The following is a 15,753-nucleotide window of genomic DNA, read 5'->3' as shown; positions in this document are numbered from 1 at the left end:
ATTATTGGGCTTGTTGAAATGTATTTAAAACACTCGACCCTGGGCAGAATTAGGCTCGGGTAAGGTGAATATAAGCCGATGTTAATATTGTACATAATACATATAAATATGCACTCACGACTAATCCCCGAAGGGGTAGTCAGAGGTGGCTCACAAGCGAGCCACCCACTTTTCGCAGCACATTTGTACTCACGTGATGGGTTGCGAACCATATCGCCGTTTTTTGGAATAAGATACATAATATTTCGTTATAAAAGGTAATGTAAAAATGTGCATACTTTAGATTCTCATTAACCTTAACATGAATTGTATTTAATAACGCGACCGACTGAGGGCACAGCGAACATTTACTTTTATCACTCTGTATAAATTGTTTCTAGGTACTTACTGTTAAGGGTTTCCATCTGTAAAAAAATGTTGTAAAATGAAATGAAAGACTGAATAATAAATTTATAAAACTTAGGATATTCACTTTATATCAAATAATCCATTCAAAAATTTAAAAAGGTCTGCAGGAATTTTAGGATGTTCCTTTTATTAATTTAAACACCTTAATTACTCACTTACACTTTATTTAAACTTTTTAAACAGTAACAAAGCTTATTTATCAGGAATTCACATGCACATTTGTAACAATTGTAACTTCGAACTGCCATTCCCCATTCATATTTTTTCTGATCCCTACTTTTTTAATCCTGTGTTGCCAGTATCGTCTTTAATCATGTGTTGTAAGCGACAAAAATGCACAAAATTTAAAAATATTGGAAAATAACAAAAAAAATTAGCAAAGGAATAGTTATAGCTAACACTTTTTGTTACTTACCCCTTTTTAGGTCACTATACCACATTTTCCACACCCTGTAGAAGCAAAAGGCGTGAGTGTATACCTTATATACTACGATTACATAACTCGTTACCATTTTAGTAAGTAAATAGGTTCCTCTATGTACTTTACCTTGAGCAGCGCGTGCGCACTAGAATGCATTCAATTTGACATTGGACTCAATACCGCATGAAATGGCTGACTAATGTCTAATTAAATGTTTTAATTTTAATAATTAATAGTTAACAGCCGGTTAACTGGCCTAGGGATTAACGTGATGGCTTAGTTTAATAAGAATCTTCGTGATCTGATCGCTTTTGAATTAAGTATTTTGTACACTTTATCAATTTATATTGGTGCTATAATAGGTATATTCTCTTTATTTACAGCAGAATCTATTTCAGACAGTGACAGCATATCTTTTATCCCATAGGTAGCCATTAGTCCCGACTACTCCCAACATAGTGAAAAAGGCCCTTAGCACAATAACCAAGTATTTCAATTCATAAGACCACTTTTGGGTTTCACGATAAGAACAAATAAACTTTTACCAATTTTACGCTATAAATAGATAATGAACAGTGGACAATGTGGCCACATAATCGTTTCTGTACAATATGGAATTATCAGACATTAACGGTTGAACAGGTTGCCCAGTTCTGGTCAACGCTGCCAGTAGAGACGATTCTGCTAATTTGTTAAGCTTCTTATAATATATGACTGAAAGTAGGAACGCATGAAACGATAAATAAATAAGAGGGTGAGGCTTTATCAGTGGTCATGATCACGACAGACCATTATTATGAACATTTATTGGCGATTGTGAAGACACAGTATACATTTATTATTATTAGCTATGTCAAAACTTGACTTATTTTCACACGCTACCCTTTTTCATTATTTCTATGTCCTTTCAATTTGGTTGTCTGGAAGAGATTACTTTTAGTAATAAGGCCGCCGATTGTGCTATTTATTTTCTGTTCATGTTTGTAATACTGTTTCTTTTTGTGTGCAATAAAGAGTATTTTATCTTTATCTTTATCTTAACTTGAAGGATCACACACAATGTGTACGGTAGCAGTCTGCAATCAATTTTACCCAGGTTTGATGCTCACCACGACCGCTATCACAGAAGTTACATACCACAGTTGCATAGGTACCATAGAACTTACATGTTCACCGTCAAGTTTGCAGATAGTTAGTGCAGCTTTTTTTTCAAAATTTATACTTACTCGAATTTTAAAGAATTTAATGTTTTGACATTTTTTTTATGTTTATTTAGTAGAATCGGCCCACATGGACGGCGTCATTCTTGCGGTCTCTCTCGACCGGTTTCTGGTATCTTGACAACTGCATAATTCAACCATTTCATAAAAACTTATTGTGATTACGGGTCATAGGTGGCTGAGACGAAACTGGAGATCCTGTCTGTAGCGTCCACGTATCGGTATCGTTCGTATCGGACTAATCGGATTGTCATAAATGTGTGAAGAAAAGGCGTCGGCAATGCCCGTGAAATGCTCGCACTTGTGTGAATTTCTATACAAAGATACTGATACTGAATGCGATGCGTCCGTTGCATACGATGCCGAATGGTGGACGCTTATCTTTACAACTTTTGATATGGCCAGAGCAACACTATTATTTATTTATATATTTAACAAAATATTTAAAAAAATATAAAGGGGTTTCTCCAAGTCAATCCAAAGAATACCTATAGGACAATTATGCAGGTGTACAATGCCTCAGGAGGGGGGCAATCTGGATAACTTTTGTTCTACGACTTTTGAAAATTTGTGTGAAAAGATTTTTTTGGTGACGTGACTTTTTTTATTTTTACAAAGTTCTAAACCTAGATCAAAAGTTCTTCAGAAAGTCGCGCTGTCTGCTAATTCATTATAAGTAAGTACCTTAGCTTAGCTTTAACAACAACCTGTATAAACTCTAACAATTCCGCAACATGACCGTAACATACACATCCAATAACAAAAGCACCAGAACGACACGTTGTTTAGTGAACCACCGGTGCATGCTGCAGTCAAAGCGGTAATTCAGTTAATCCGTACAACGGCTAGCCTTGAACTAGGCACGCGCGACCTCGCATAGAAATGGCCGACGAATCAGAGCATGGATGCGGGCTGCGGGCGCGCGCACATGTCGGCTTTATTGGAAAAGACTGGTAGATTATTTGTTGGTAGTTGGTAGAATGGTTCGTTGTTTGTTGGGAGATACAACAGGGAAGATGAAATTGTACTAGTCAGTATATTACTTTTAAACCAAAAGCTTAAGTTTCACCCTGGTAGATCGCCTCCTCCCCGAAGGTGTGCGAGTCGTTTGAGTGAGAGACACTACTAGCTTATGATTACAGTGGCGTGCATTATTCAAATGACATAAGTAAGTTATTATACATTATTCAAGTAACATAGTTATTGAACTAATCGCTACACTTTTCTGCAATTTCTCCAATCGGGCGGCTGTTAGCTTATAACTACCTACACGTATGCACTTACATTTACAGTAGGCATTAACACTTTTCAACCGGACAGTAAGTAAATGACCGGACCGCCCAACTTTTACTGCGACACATGTAATGACCATCTTTCTCCTGCTCGCCTGGTCGCTCGCACTAGTATCGGCTCCCTATTCCGTGAACTGATGCGTTTCTAAACCTAAACCTTTTTTGAGACCGTAACCAAGTCGATAGGCCTTACCGTTTGTTCTGGAGAGACTGGAGGATTATAGCTGGAGCAGCTATACCTACTTTATGGAGGATTATAGCAGGAGGGACATTAACCAACGTTGTAAAACCGCCGACATTCAATTCTAGAAGTCGCATAAATTTTGAACGGCTACCTAAACCATTTTTGATCAAATATAGCTCAAGGTAACATTACCTATGAAATGACTCGAATCGGTTTAGCCGTTGGGAAGCTACGCTCCTACAGATTGATACACACAAAGATATACAGACACGTTTAACTTATAACACTTTACATTTTCTACAGGGGTTAAAAATATTAATTAATCTAATCCATTAATTTCTGAGATTCAGTGCTACATGGACAGACAGACAACCACATTCAAACCTATAAAATTCCATTATTTTTCACGCGCATCATAAAAAATCTCTCGCAAATGTTACTTATAAGATGTATAATAGGTACTGAAATACTAAGTTGGTACGTAAAGGTATTATTTTATCTACCTTGCGCTTAACTTGAAGGCCGTATGATCAACAGTTTATTAATGAAATTCCTTAACTAAGTCGTGGATAGCGATGTAAACAATGACTCATCAGAAGGTACCTGCCTCGGTGCATACATAGCGCAATATATTATGGTAAAACAACGTGATAGTTTTAAATAAAGCTAGGATTATATTTCAAACACTCACACCTTGTACTAATGTACTCCCTTGCGGGGTAGGCAGAGGTGCATTGCTGCACCCACTTTTCACCAGTGTTATGTTAGTCCCAATGTAATAGGGGGCGGCTATTGCCATTTTACGGGCACATCCAAGACCCGAGAACAAATATCTGTGTTGAAACAAATATCTGTCCCAGCCGGGAATCGAACCCGGGACCTTCGGCTTAGTAGTCACTGTCACTAACCACTACGCCATCATTTTTTGTTTTTTTTTTGTTATATTTCTCCGAATTTCTTCTAAACGGAAAATACTAACTGTCTGCAATATTTAAGTACATTTTTAATAGCGTATCAGAATATAATCAACTAAAACGTAAACGTAATTTTGTTCAAATTTTAAATTACTTACTTAACATGCTTAATTAAAATGACCATTTGGTGCCGGTATTTTGTAAGAGTAAGTTTTTCATGGAGTGTATAAATTAGTCGACACAATAAAATATGAAATTTTATGAAAGTCCTGACCTGAGAGCACTACATTCATTTTGTAATTTATTATCTCTGTATAATCTCTTCTATTTACATTCTGTGGGTCAAGAGATTTGTTATCGTTCAAAACCCTTCAGTGATTTCTAGCTCTCTCAATAAAGATAAAAGATAAAATACACTTTATTGCACACAAACAGAAAAGTTTCACAAACATAGAAAAGAAAAATGGTACAATTGGCGGCCTTATTACTAAAAGTAATCTCTTCCAGACAACCACATTGAAAGGAAATATAAAGTATAAAGAAAGGGGTAACGTGTGACAAGACAAGAGAAAATACAACATAATTACTATGAACAATGTGTAAATACCTACATACAATAATACTTAAATATATTATGAACACATATAAATACTTTAAACCTACATAGCTATTAATAATTATATACCTAGACCTTTTTTTTTTTTTTTTTTTTTTTTTTTTTTAAATAAAATAAATCTTTATTTCTTTAACAATGTTTGGGCAAATTAATCAGTAATAAATGGAATCACCTTTTAAGCATGAAATGCCTGTGCCAGGTGATCCCGCTCCTTCATAACATCATTTATAAGTGCTAAGGTACAAATTATTGCTAAATAAAGATAGTTTACACAAAATAACAAGAAAAAGAAAAAGTAAATATGGGGTTTAGAATCTTAATCTATTATGATACGGTGATCTTAATATAATTATGTATATTGTATAAAAATAAAGTAGGTACAAATATATGTATATATATATAATATGAGTGTATGTGTGTGTGTATGTGTGTGTGTGTGTGTGTGTGTGTGTGTGTGTGTGTGGTGTGATATATGTAAATTATATGATTATAATTATAAATTTATTGTATGCTTATTAACATTGACTCCGTGGTTTCGTAAGTTAGCGGCTGTAGCCAGTTTGAGATAGTTTTTTTGCATTCATATGTGTGCTTGCTATAAATATCAAGTTCTTTATTTAATTTATTATATAAAATTGCTGAGCGTTTACAGTATTGTATGCTAGCAAACTTAGTTTTAGTGTTGGGAAGTGAAGCTGCTTTGTGTGTTATTCTTCTTTTATATATTTTACTGTCGAAATGAAGGTGTTTATGCTTTTTCAAAATAATTTGTAATATGTACAGTTTTCTCACTGATAAAAGCTTGCTTATCTGATAGAAGCGTGTTGTAGGAAAACGATATTTTTTAAAGTACATCACCTTTATTAAAGCGCGTTGGGCTCGTTCTACTTCTATGAATCGAGTTTTTGCTGCACCTCCCCATATTGGAATACAATAACTCAATATAGACTGCACCAAAGCGACATACATTTCATTTAAAAGGTTTCTTGATGAGTCATGGTGATCGGACAGCTTCCGCGGAAGAATATGTCGCAAGGATTTGAAAATCCAGATAAGCTTTCTGACCCTACTAGAAACTTGTTCAATATGCGAGTACCATGTTAAGTGCTGGTCAATTATGACACCAAGATATTTAGTTTGGGTGACTTTATCAATACTAGAGCAGTTACAATTATTAAACTTATTGTTGCACGTATGAATTTTAATGCTGAAGTTGTTGTTGGGTTGTTTATTTTTGTAGATGGAGTAACAGATGAAATTAGTTTTGGTGGTGTTCAATGTAAGTAAATTATTGTTCAGCCAGATAGCTACTTTAGCCAGACCTTGTTCAGCATCAATCTTTACAGAATCCCAAGATCCTCCAGTAAAAACAATAGCCGTGTCGTCTGCGTATGAGAAAATATTGGCATTATATAGTTTTAAGTTGCATAGATCATTAATATAAATTAAAAATAATGTAGGACCGAGAACACTGCCTTGCGGAACTCCGTAAGATATGTCCGCATCATCACTGGTATGTTGACCTAGCTTTACTTTTTGTTTCCGGTCCATAAGGTAGCTTTTGAAAAGAGAAAGGGCAGTTTCTCGTATTCCAATTCTTTCCAATTTACATACAAGAATAGGGAAAGAGACAGTATCAAAGGCTTTTTTGAGGTCAATAAATACTGATAAACATCTATTACCTTTATCCAGTTGTTCAGTTACAAGTGTTGTTAAAGCCGTTACTGCGTCTTCAGTTGATACGCCTTGCCTGAAGCCAAATTGAGAAGGCGATATTATGTTGAACTTATTTAGATAATTTAGGAGACGACCATTAACCATTTTTTCTAGAATTTTTGAGATAGCTGATAATACCGAGATTGGCCTGTAATTGCTAACATCGTCTCTTTCCCCACCCTTGTAAACTGGGGTAATAATAGATGCCTTAAGGGCAGTTGGGAAAATACCTGTCCTAAAGCAGATATTACCTAAGTGGGTTATGACAGGAACAACTTCATGTCTAGCTAGTTTCAGAAAACAGATTGGTATATTATCCCAACCCGGCGCACTGTCCGATCTAAGACTCATTAATATGTTGTCTACTTCATTGCAGTCGGCGTCCAGGAGTACAAGTGAGTTAGGTTGTATAGGAAGGCTGTGTAGGTAGTCAGCGCTAGGCAAACAAGGCTGGATTTTATTGGCAAGCTCTTTACCGATGTTCGCAAAAAAGGTGTTAGTTAAGTTGCAGGCTTCAGTGGGAGATGATTTTGAATTAATTAGTTCAGTATCATTGTTCCTAATTTTGTTTGTATATGTAAGATTTTTTATGTTCTTCCATAGGAGTTTATTGTTTGTAACTGATTTGGCTACTAGATTCCTCTCATACTTTCTTTTAAGTTTTTTAATCAGGTTGTTACAAAAATTTCTATAGCGGGTGTACGTTATTTTTAGGACTTCATTGTAAGGATCCTTTCTAATATTTTTTTGTAAATTGTTACGATTATTTATACAACGCAAGATACCAGTAGTAATCCACGGTTTTATTATGCGTTTACTTTTCGGAATAGTTGTAGTGGTTGTATTTTCTGTTAAGGCTTCAGTAAGTTTGCTAATCAGAGACTCTGTCACAATATTAGGGTCGTCGCAGAAAAGTAGTTCTGACAGTTTGGTATTTTGTAAATATTTTAGAGCATCTTCATAATTGGTTTTTGTTTTTATTTTTGATATTTTTATATTAGGTTTAAGTTTAGATAGGCAAAGAAAAGTGGTCAAATGATCTGTGATACTAGTTTGTAGAACTGCTATAAATGCGGTATTCTTTTTTGGATTGATCTTCAACATAAAATGATCTAAGCAGTTTCTTATTCTAGTGGGAAAGGTATGACCTGTGAGTATACCAAGTACTGATAACATATTCAGATAATTTATTCTATTGCTGTGTTCATATGACGTTTCTATAGGTTTAGATATGATATTTATGTTTATGTCTCCCGCTACAATGATATTTTTTTGCCGGCTAATAGTTTCTATGTGTGAGCTTAGCGAGTTAATAAAACTTTCCGCGTTTGTGACCGACGGAGAGCGGTAAATGCATAAAATAGTATTATTTAAGACATCCACTTGGAGACAGGACGCCTGAGTGAGTTTAATTTCTTTTACCTGGTGTTGAAGTGTATTTTTGACATAAATAACTACGCCATCATTCTGATTCCGTTGGCATGTTGTGTGGTAAGAACTATAGTTATTTAGTGTAGGTATGGGTTTGTTAGGCGAAAGTCTACATTCCGTTAATATTAAGATGTCTATCTCAAAGATGATGCTAGAGAGTGTAAGAGTGAAATCGTCAAAGTTACGGTATATGGTATATATATATGTATATATGGTATATATATGTATAGACCTTATATTTTATGTAATAATACAATACATACCATAAATAAATATCTGTATATATATATATATATATATATATATATATATTATGCTGGTTTATTCTAATCTGGATAAGCTAAATTTAAATAATGCTGTCTGAGCTGGTTTTTGAAGGATGGTAGAGAGGGTGCGAGTCTGATTTCCATGGGCAGATCGTTCCATAATTTAACAGCCTGAAAAGTGAAGGAACCCTCATAAAACACCGTGGTGCAAGAGGGAACATGAAGGCGAAAGTTATGAGATGAACGTAGTGAGCGGCTGTGTGTAGAGCATCTCAACTCAAAACGCTCCTTAAGGTATGTTGGGGAACAAGGATTGAACAGTACCGAATAAAGTAGTGAAAGTATGTGAGTATTCCGTCGAAGACGAAATCACTCAATCTGTGCATTCATAATACAGACATATTTTTTTAAATCAATCATTAGGTACTTAGGGTGCTTACATAAAAAATCGGGCTCCCTGTATCTACCGTACCGGTGACTTGATTAGGTATGTGCGAACTGAGAGATTTAAAACCGGGTAATGCTCTAGCGCACTCGCAGGACGATAAACAGCAGGTTACCGGTACGGGTAGATACAGGGAACCAGTCTCTCTATGTAAGCACCCTCACACATATGTATATTTTGAGTACATATTAGATAGCAACAATATAGGTACATACATAGGTACCTACTTGAAACTAGAGTCAAAGAGGCTCTACTCGTACTGTAGCTACTTTTTAATATTCTGTATTGCTGTATAATTATGTATTATTTTACCATTGATCTTCATGCAATATCTGTCACTATAGTAGCGTTATCATTATCTGTTATTTATAGCAATGGCTGAATCAATAGATACGAACACTACCTAAACACTTAGTAACTTAAACTTCTCATAAATGTAGGACAACATTCCAACGCTAAGTAATTATCATTAAGTTTGTAGCGATACCTAGGAAATATTGCCCAAGGCTTAATTAGTCCAATATACATGTGTCATCACTTTGATAACAACTTTTATCATTGAGCAAATAGGGCTTCAGTGAAGTCATGCAGTGACACCAACTAGAGCTCAAACTGTTATCTTAAATCATAAATTGAGAGAAGATCGCAAGAAAGAAACGTGGTATGAAGTTTTAGAAGTTCAAAATGTGGATACTTAATTTTAATACCCGATTACTTATTTATTACTTACCGTAGCTACAAAGTAATAGTTGAAGATTTTAGCCGAATTAGAACAAATACCAATTAAAACATTTAAGTAACCCTTCTAGACATTTACTAAAATATCCTAAATATGTGAAACTAACAACAACATTTTCTCTATTCCAGATTCAAAACAGTGCAGATCAAAACATCAAATCAAAGGAAGAAAATTCGAAGTGACAGTGTTCTTTTTTCAAAAGTGCAATAATAATCCAATTTATTTCTAAAGTTTTCGTCATGAGTGGCCAGTGTCAATGATGGCATAGACCACAGTGCAGCAAAAATAATCGAATTTATTTTTAAAGTTTTTCTCGTCATGAGTGGCCAGTGCTGATGGTGGCATAGACTAGTGCAGTGAATGTATAATGAGTTTGGAAAATGGATGAAGGGAAGATACACAAGACCTGCGTGGTGGTGAACTCCTGTGATGATGATGAGGAGTCGCGGGACGAGGTGGACCACGAACTGCCCAAGAACAACCCTTTCAAAAGAGTGAGTATTTAGACAATAATGTAGACATACAGAAGAGCAATGAAAAATGTCCGGTGAAATAGCAATAAATGAGTCCTTAACGTAAAAGACTAGCTTAATGACGCTGACTGCAATATTTTAGTGCGTTTTACAGCGCATCGGAATAGTACCAACTAAAACAGCAAATATTTTGAACAAATGCAAAATTACCTTAGTCATTGGAACTCATTTGGTGTAGACATTTTTTGATTGGAACTTTTTCATTGCTCGCTTATGTATATTTAAATAGTATAAGTCCTGTTAAAAGTTATTTCGGTATATTATTTTGTGGAATGTATAGATAACGATCTGGACCGATCTGTCGACCGGACTATTCACACATACTTATTTTACATTTAGTTTTAACCATTGGTAAGTATGTTAATATCTGCAAGCGTATTGTTTCTTACAAACTCACAACACAACTAAAGATAAAATTTCAAAAGAATTTACATAAGAAGTAGTCTGTATTATGTATATGGTTTCAAGGTCATTGCTTGTGTTGCGGTCAAATAAAACTTTTATCATTATCATCTTTTATACAATTAATTTAAAGTTTTCTTAATTAACATCAATTGAGTGAAGAAACTACACAAATGAAATGTAGTGACTAGTGACACGTCCTCATGGACTTTCATAACATAATCTGTCGATCAGACGGAGTCGTTCCATCTAGACCTCATTGTTTCAATCCCTGGTGAAATAACAAATTTAAGATAAAAATAGATAGAACACACATAAAATAATAAATTGATAAAAAAAGAATGTACTTAAAAGTAAGTTGTTGGTAGATTTGTGAAAACATTCTATTTTGGTGAAAAACTAGGGCATTTTAAATCAGTAAATATAAAGTTTTTACTTGTATAACTAAGTATTTCAATTTTATTATTTTAGCGAGTACGGACATGGTAGTAAATATTTTTTCTAAGGCGATCTGGTCTAGCCCACCTTTAAACACAATATTTTATAACAATAATAATAAGCATATACATAGTTAAACAGGTACAAACCCTGTCAGATTTCTCGGCGCGGCCTCAGAACAATGGCTCGGGGGATCTACAAAAACTGCTTAACTGGAGCAACAGCCTCTGTGACTGAGACCTAGCCGCATCTAGACTAGACCAATCAAAATGTTGCCTGGCAGATGTATGGGGTTTTTTCATACATTATTCATCAACATCATACGTATAATGCTTTAAAATTAAATCAATTGAATTTTTGCTTATCATTGCTGTCCCATACCTACATATTTTATTTTGTAGGAAGTGTAAAAGTTTTTAAGGATGATTCACGCTACACCGTGTCTCGACCGGGCCGTGCGCGGGGCACTTTTGTATGAAGTTTCGTGCTTGACAGTGGCTCGAACATAGTTACGTTAAACAGTCTGTTTTTCGACCCGACTACACACCAGACTACAGGTTGAGTGGTAGAAGTTTGTGAAGATTTTGGGCACACTATAATAATGCACAATTAGATCAGATCCTATAGCCAAAATAACTCGAAAAACAAAAGGGCCTTACCACAAAAACTTAGACAGTATTTAACAGATGTTTAGCGCTGTCAAACGCCTAGAAAATCTGTCAAATTTCGTTTTAAACACTACTTAAACAGTGTTTAAAGTTTTTTGTGGTAGCACAGAAACTGTTTAACGTATGTTTATATGCAGTACTATATGCCGGTATTTAGACTATTTAGTATGTGTTATATTATTATGTACCTACAGCCTACAGTTTATGCTGTATTTAAACTTTCTCGCAAATAATACAAAAACTACTCTCGACTTCAGCTTGTAAGTATATCTTTAAACCTTACGATTATTACTGGGCTCTTATGACACGGGTTTCCTTTACGTATTTAACTCAACAACTTTCGTTTTCGAACTTACAATACATACTTAGAATTAGTCGCAGTTGAACGAAGGAAATGCCATGTTTTTGCCACACTCTGCACGGCCTAAGGGCCCGTTCACATTTAATGAAAATACAGGTGTCTTTCTTAGAGCCGTCATTGACGATGTCTACACTTCTACTCGGTCTACTTCAAAGATTTTGTAAAATTACTATTTTAATTTCATCATCCACATCCACAGCTGGACAATCTGGACATAAGCCTCTCCAAAGGAGCGCCACAACACTATCCTCGGCCTTCCTCAGTCAGTCACTTGTAGCTACGTTTCTTAGGTCGTCGGTTCTTCGAGAAACATAATTATGTGGCCCACTAAAAATACGTTATGAAATCCTCTTCTTAGCATTAAGTTGTCGAACTTTAGAGCTGGACTAGGGTTTCAATTTCACAAGAACAGTCTAACCTCGCCCTAACAAGCGTATGTTATGAAAAGTAGCGGCTTGCAGGAAAAGTGCGAGAACCGGTCATTTCTGCGAATGTCGTCGCGCCGCGCAATTACTGCAACATGCTGCTTGCCCGCATACCGGTAGCGTTCACTTGCACGATTGAAAATAACTGCAGACAGGAAGATTTTTTGTGTGACGAACTTATAACACCTTTCTTTTTCATTCGAGGATACGATTTACACTTGATATTTAGTTTCAATGTTGTATTAAAAAATATGGATGACAAAATCATCATCATCATCACGACCCATTACGTCCCCACTGCTGGGGCACGGGAGTCCTTCCAGTGAAGGAAGGGTTTAGGCCTAGTCCACCACGCTGGCCAAGTGCGGGTTGGTGGACAAGATATGTGAAATAAATTAAAGCTAAGCAAATTAATAGAACTTACTTTTGGTGGCGCGTTGAAGTCTAATGTATGGAGAATAGATTTACGGACAAATTGCTACTATTTAAAGTGAAGTTTAATTTATTTATTTAAAAAATCTTTCTTTCTTGGAATCAGCTAACATCGCGATGCCTTCTTATACATTACTAGCTGTTCCTGCGCGCTTCGCTTCGCCTTAAAAAGGTTTTCCCGCGGGAATTCCGGGATAAAAAGTAGCCTATGTTCTTTCCCAGGGTCTAGACCGTATGTATACCAAATTTCATTCAAATCCGTTCAGTAGTTTTGGCGTGAAAGATTAACAGACAGACAGACAGACACAGTTACTTTCGCATTTATAATATTAGTTAGGATAATAAAAAGTGTCGTAAATATTTAATACCCTAAATGGGATTTATTCTCGATAAGGGAAGTGGGTATTCACAGTAACTTTTTTGCTAAGGGTAAATTTGTAAAATCTTGAAAACTTCGCAATAAAAGTATGAACAAAAATAATATTTACCCTAAAAGAGAGACTACGAGCAAATTTAAATTTAAACAAATAAAAAATAAAATATTTCTATGTATAACAATATAAAATATTTCTATGTACCTAACTAGGTACTAGTACCACTTATGTAAACTTCAACTCGTGGAGATACAAATTATATAAATTTAACCAAAACATAAGTAAGGCAAGTTTTACGTACGCATACAACATAAACAATAGTATTACGGTACAATTAAAAATGAAGCCAGCTGTTTCCCAAAATCTCTCTGTGTGTGATCTAAGACACTTTCACTCCAAGTGTATCTACAAATATGGCCTCTTCCTATTTCATCAGATTTGTGGACTAAGTAAAAATATAGAGGTATTCTATTCTATTCTATTCTCTGTTGGGGGTGACAGTACCTGCACCTGGCTCTCTCGAATGGAACCTTTGTGCATATCCCCAAGGTCTAAACTGCCTTCCTAAGCTTGGACCATTTCCCACCACGCTGGTCCACTGCGGATTGGTGGGTTCACATATCTAGATGTGCTAAATCTAGATATGCAGGTTTCCTCACGATGTTTTCCTTCACCGTAAGAGCGATGGTATACAATGTACTTAAATTCAAAGAACTCATTGGTACATGTCAGCGCCGGGATTCGAACCCGCATCTCTTGCGTGAGAAGCGGGCGCTTACCCGACTGAGCTACTACCGCTCTCAATATAGAGGTAAAAGTAGGTAGGTACTTTAGTCTAAAACCGTTTTTAGTTGGATCTGCGGGATAACAACGTAACCAACGTTAAAAGCCCCCAACATTCAAAACTAAGTCGCTCAACTTTTGAATGGCTTAGCCGATTTTGTTAAAATATAGCTAAGAACACTCGGGATAACATTGTATGATCCGACACAACTAAACAAAAATCAGTTAAGCTGTTTGGTGGCTATGCTACTACACAGACACTAAAAACGTTCCCTCTTTTTCGTCAGGTGTAAAAAAATGACAATTCTGATGAATATTAAACGTGTGTAAGTACCTACCTAGGATGATGAGGATGTTCATTATTATCATACCTTATAATTATCTTAAAATATGAAAATCTTCCTCGGCTTTGCATTTTTTTATATTTAACTGATTGTTTTAAGAGCAAGCCCACTTAATTTTAAATGAGTTGCGTAATAATTACTCAGCCAAATCTCGTTATTATAAATAAGCCCCAGCTTATACTTTATTTTATTATAAGAACCTATGACATTTCTTTTTGTCCTGTACTTCAATCTGAAACTACTTTGAGTGAATTCTCACTCCTCCCAAAAAGCGTCAGTCCCCCATACCAACAAGAAAACCCATACAACTCAGCACCGACTGCAACTGCAAATAAGTACCTAGCAATATTTATTTATTAACTCTCTGACCCCAATCTCGGTTGCGCAATAACCGAGCCTACATTTAAAAACCTGCATTCCTCCTCTACCGCTCCATAACTTACTCTATCTCTTTATCTTAAAGACTTATTTACGTTCTCACCGATTTGGAGTTAAGGCTTTGCTATTCGGGCGTGAAATACCTGCACCTGTATTAAGGACAAACTATGTGATAAGATTATTCGTGATTGCAGATATGCGTGTGAGTACATTGAACAGTCTAGCTGTGAAAGGGACGCGTGGTTTAGTCAGGGGCGAGCAGTTTACTGCATATTTATGGGAAATCTCAACATGTCTTGTAATAGCCTCAGACATTATTACTTACCTTAAAGTATTTGTAAAATGTCTACTAAACGTTTACGCAATCTCTCATTCCTGTAATTCCTGCATTGTAAGTAAAGTTGCTGCTCTAAATTTTCGACAGCTAAAGAATTTATGTTATATTCAAAGACCTATTCGCGGTCAAAATCATTTGCTGTATTAAAGCATGATTCTTACGATGTAGCCTGAAGCTTATTTATATCTACATTATTTGATAAATTCATATTAAGTACTCTTATTGCATAAGGTACCTGACAGCATAAACATACACATATTTTGCTTGTCTTTTGCAGGTTTAAAATTTATTTGAAATTACATAGACGTTCGTACACAGGTACAATTTCTTTTATCTGTAAAAAAAATGCCCAATATTTTACGACTTATATATTTCGGCTGCAACTGCCTCCGACGGCATTATATCAAAGAGATGCATTAAATTACAATACACACTATCAAGGCTATAGAGGTACTGAACCAAAATACCAACAACGCCTATACTATCATCGATAAAACACCCAACTACGGTGCAATTATAGCTCTTACTACGTAAGACATAAAGACAGTAGAAGGTGGTTTGTGTGATATGGGTATGGGATTCGTGGCAATCTATGCCGCTCAGTCGATCGTCAGTCATCGATCAAC

General features: G+C 35.6%; 1 protein-coding gene across 1 annotated transcript in view; it reads left to right on the top strand.

The window, feature by feature from the left end:
• Nucleotides 1-15,753, top strand: part of LOC105380923 (rhophilin-2-B) — a 90,647-nt gene that overhangs the window by 13,259 nt on the left and 61,635 nt on the right. Inside the window, exon 2 of the mRNA XM_038109369.2 lies at nt 9,781-10,146. Within this exon, the coding sequence (XP_037965297.2) occupies nt 10,033-10,146 (114 nt within the window). The 5' untranslated portion in view covers nt 9,781-10,032. The remainder of the gene's footprint in view (nt 1-9,780; nt 10,147-15,753) is intronic.

Source organism: Plutella xylostella, chromosome 20 (genome assembly GCF_932276165.1).
Source record: "Plutella xylostella chromosome 20, ilPluXylo3.1, whole genome shotgun sequence".
NCBI lineage: Eukaryota > Metazoa > Arthropoda > Insecta > Lepidoptera > Plutellidae > Plutella > Plutella xylostella.
Note: the sequence above shows the minus strand (reverse complement) of the source record. Positions and strands in the feature narration are given on the sequence as shown.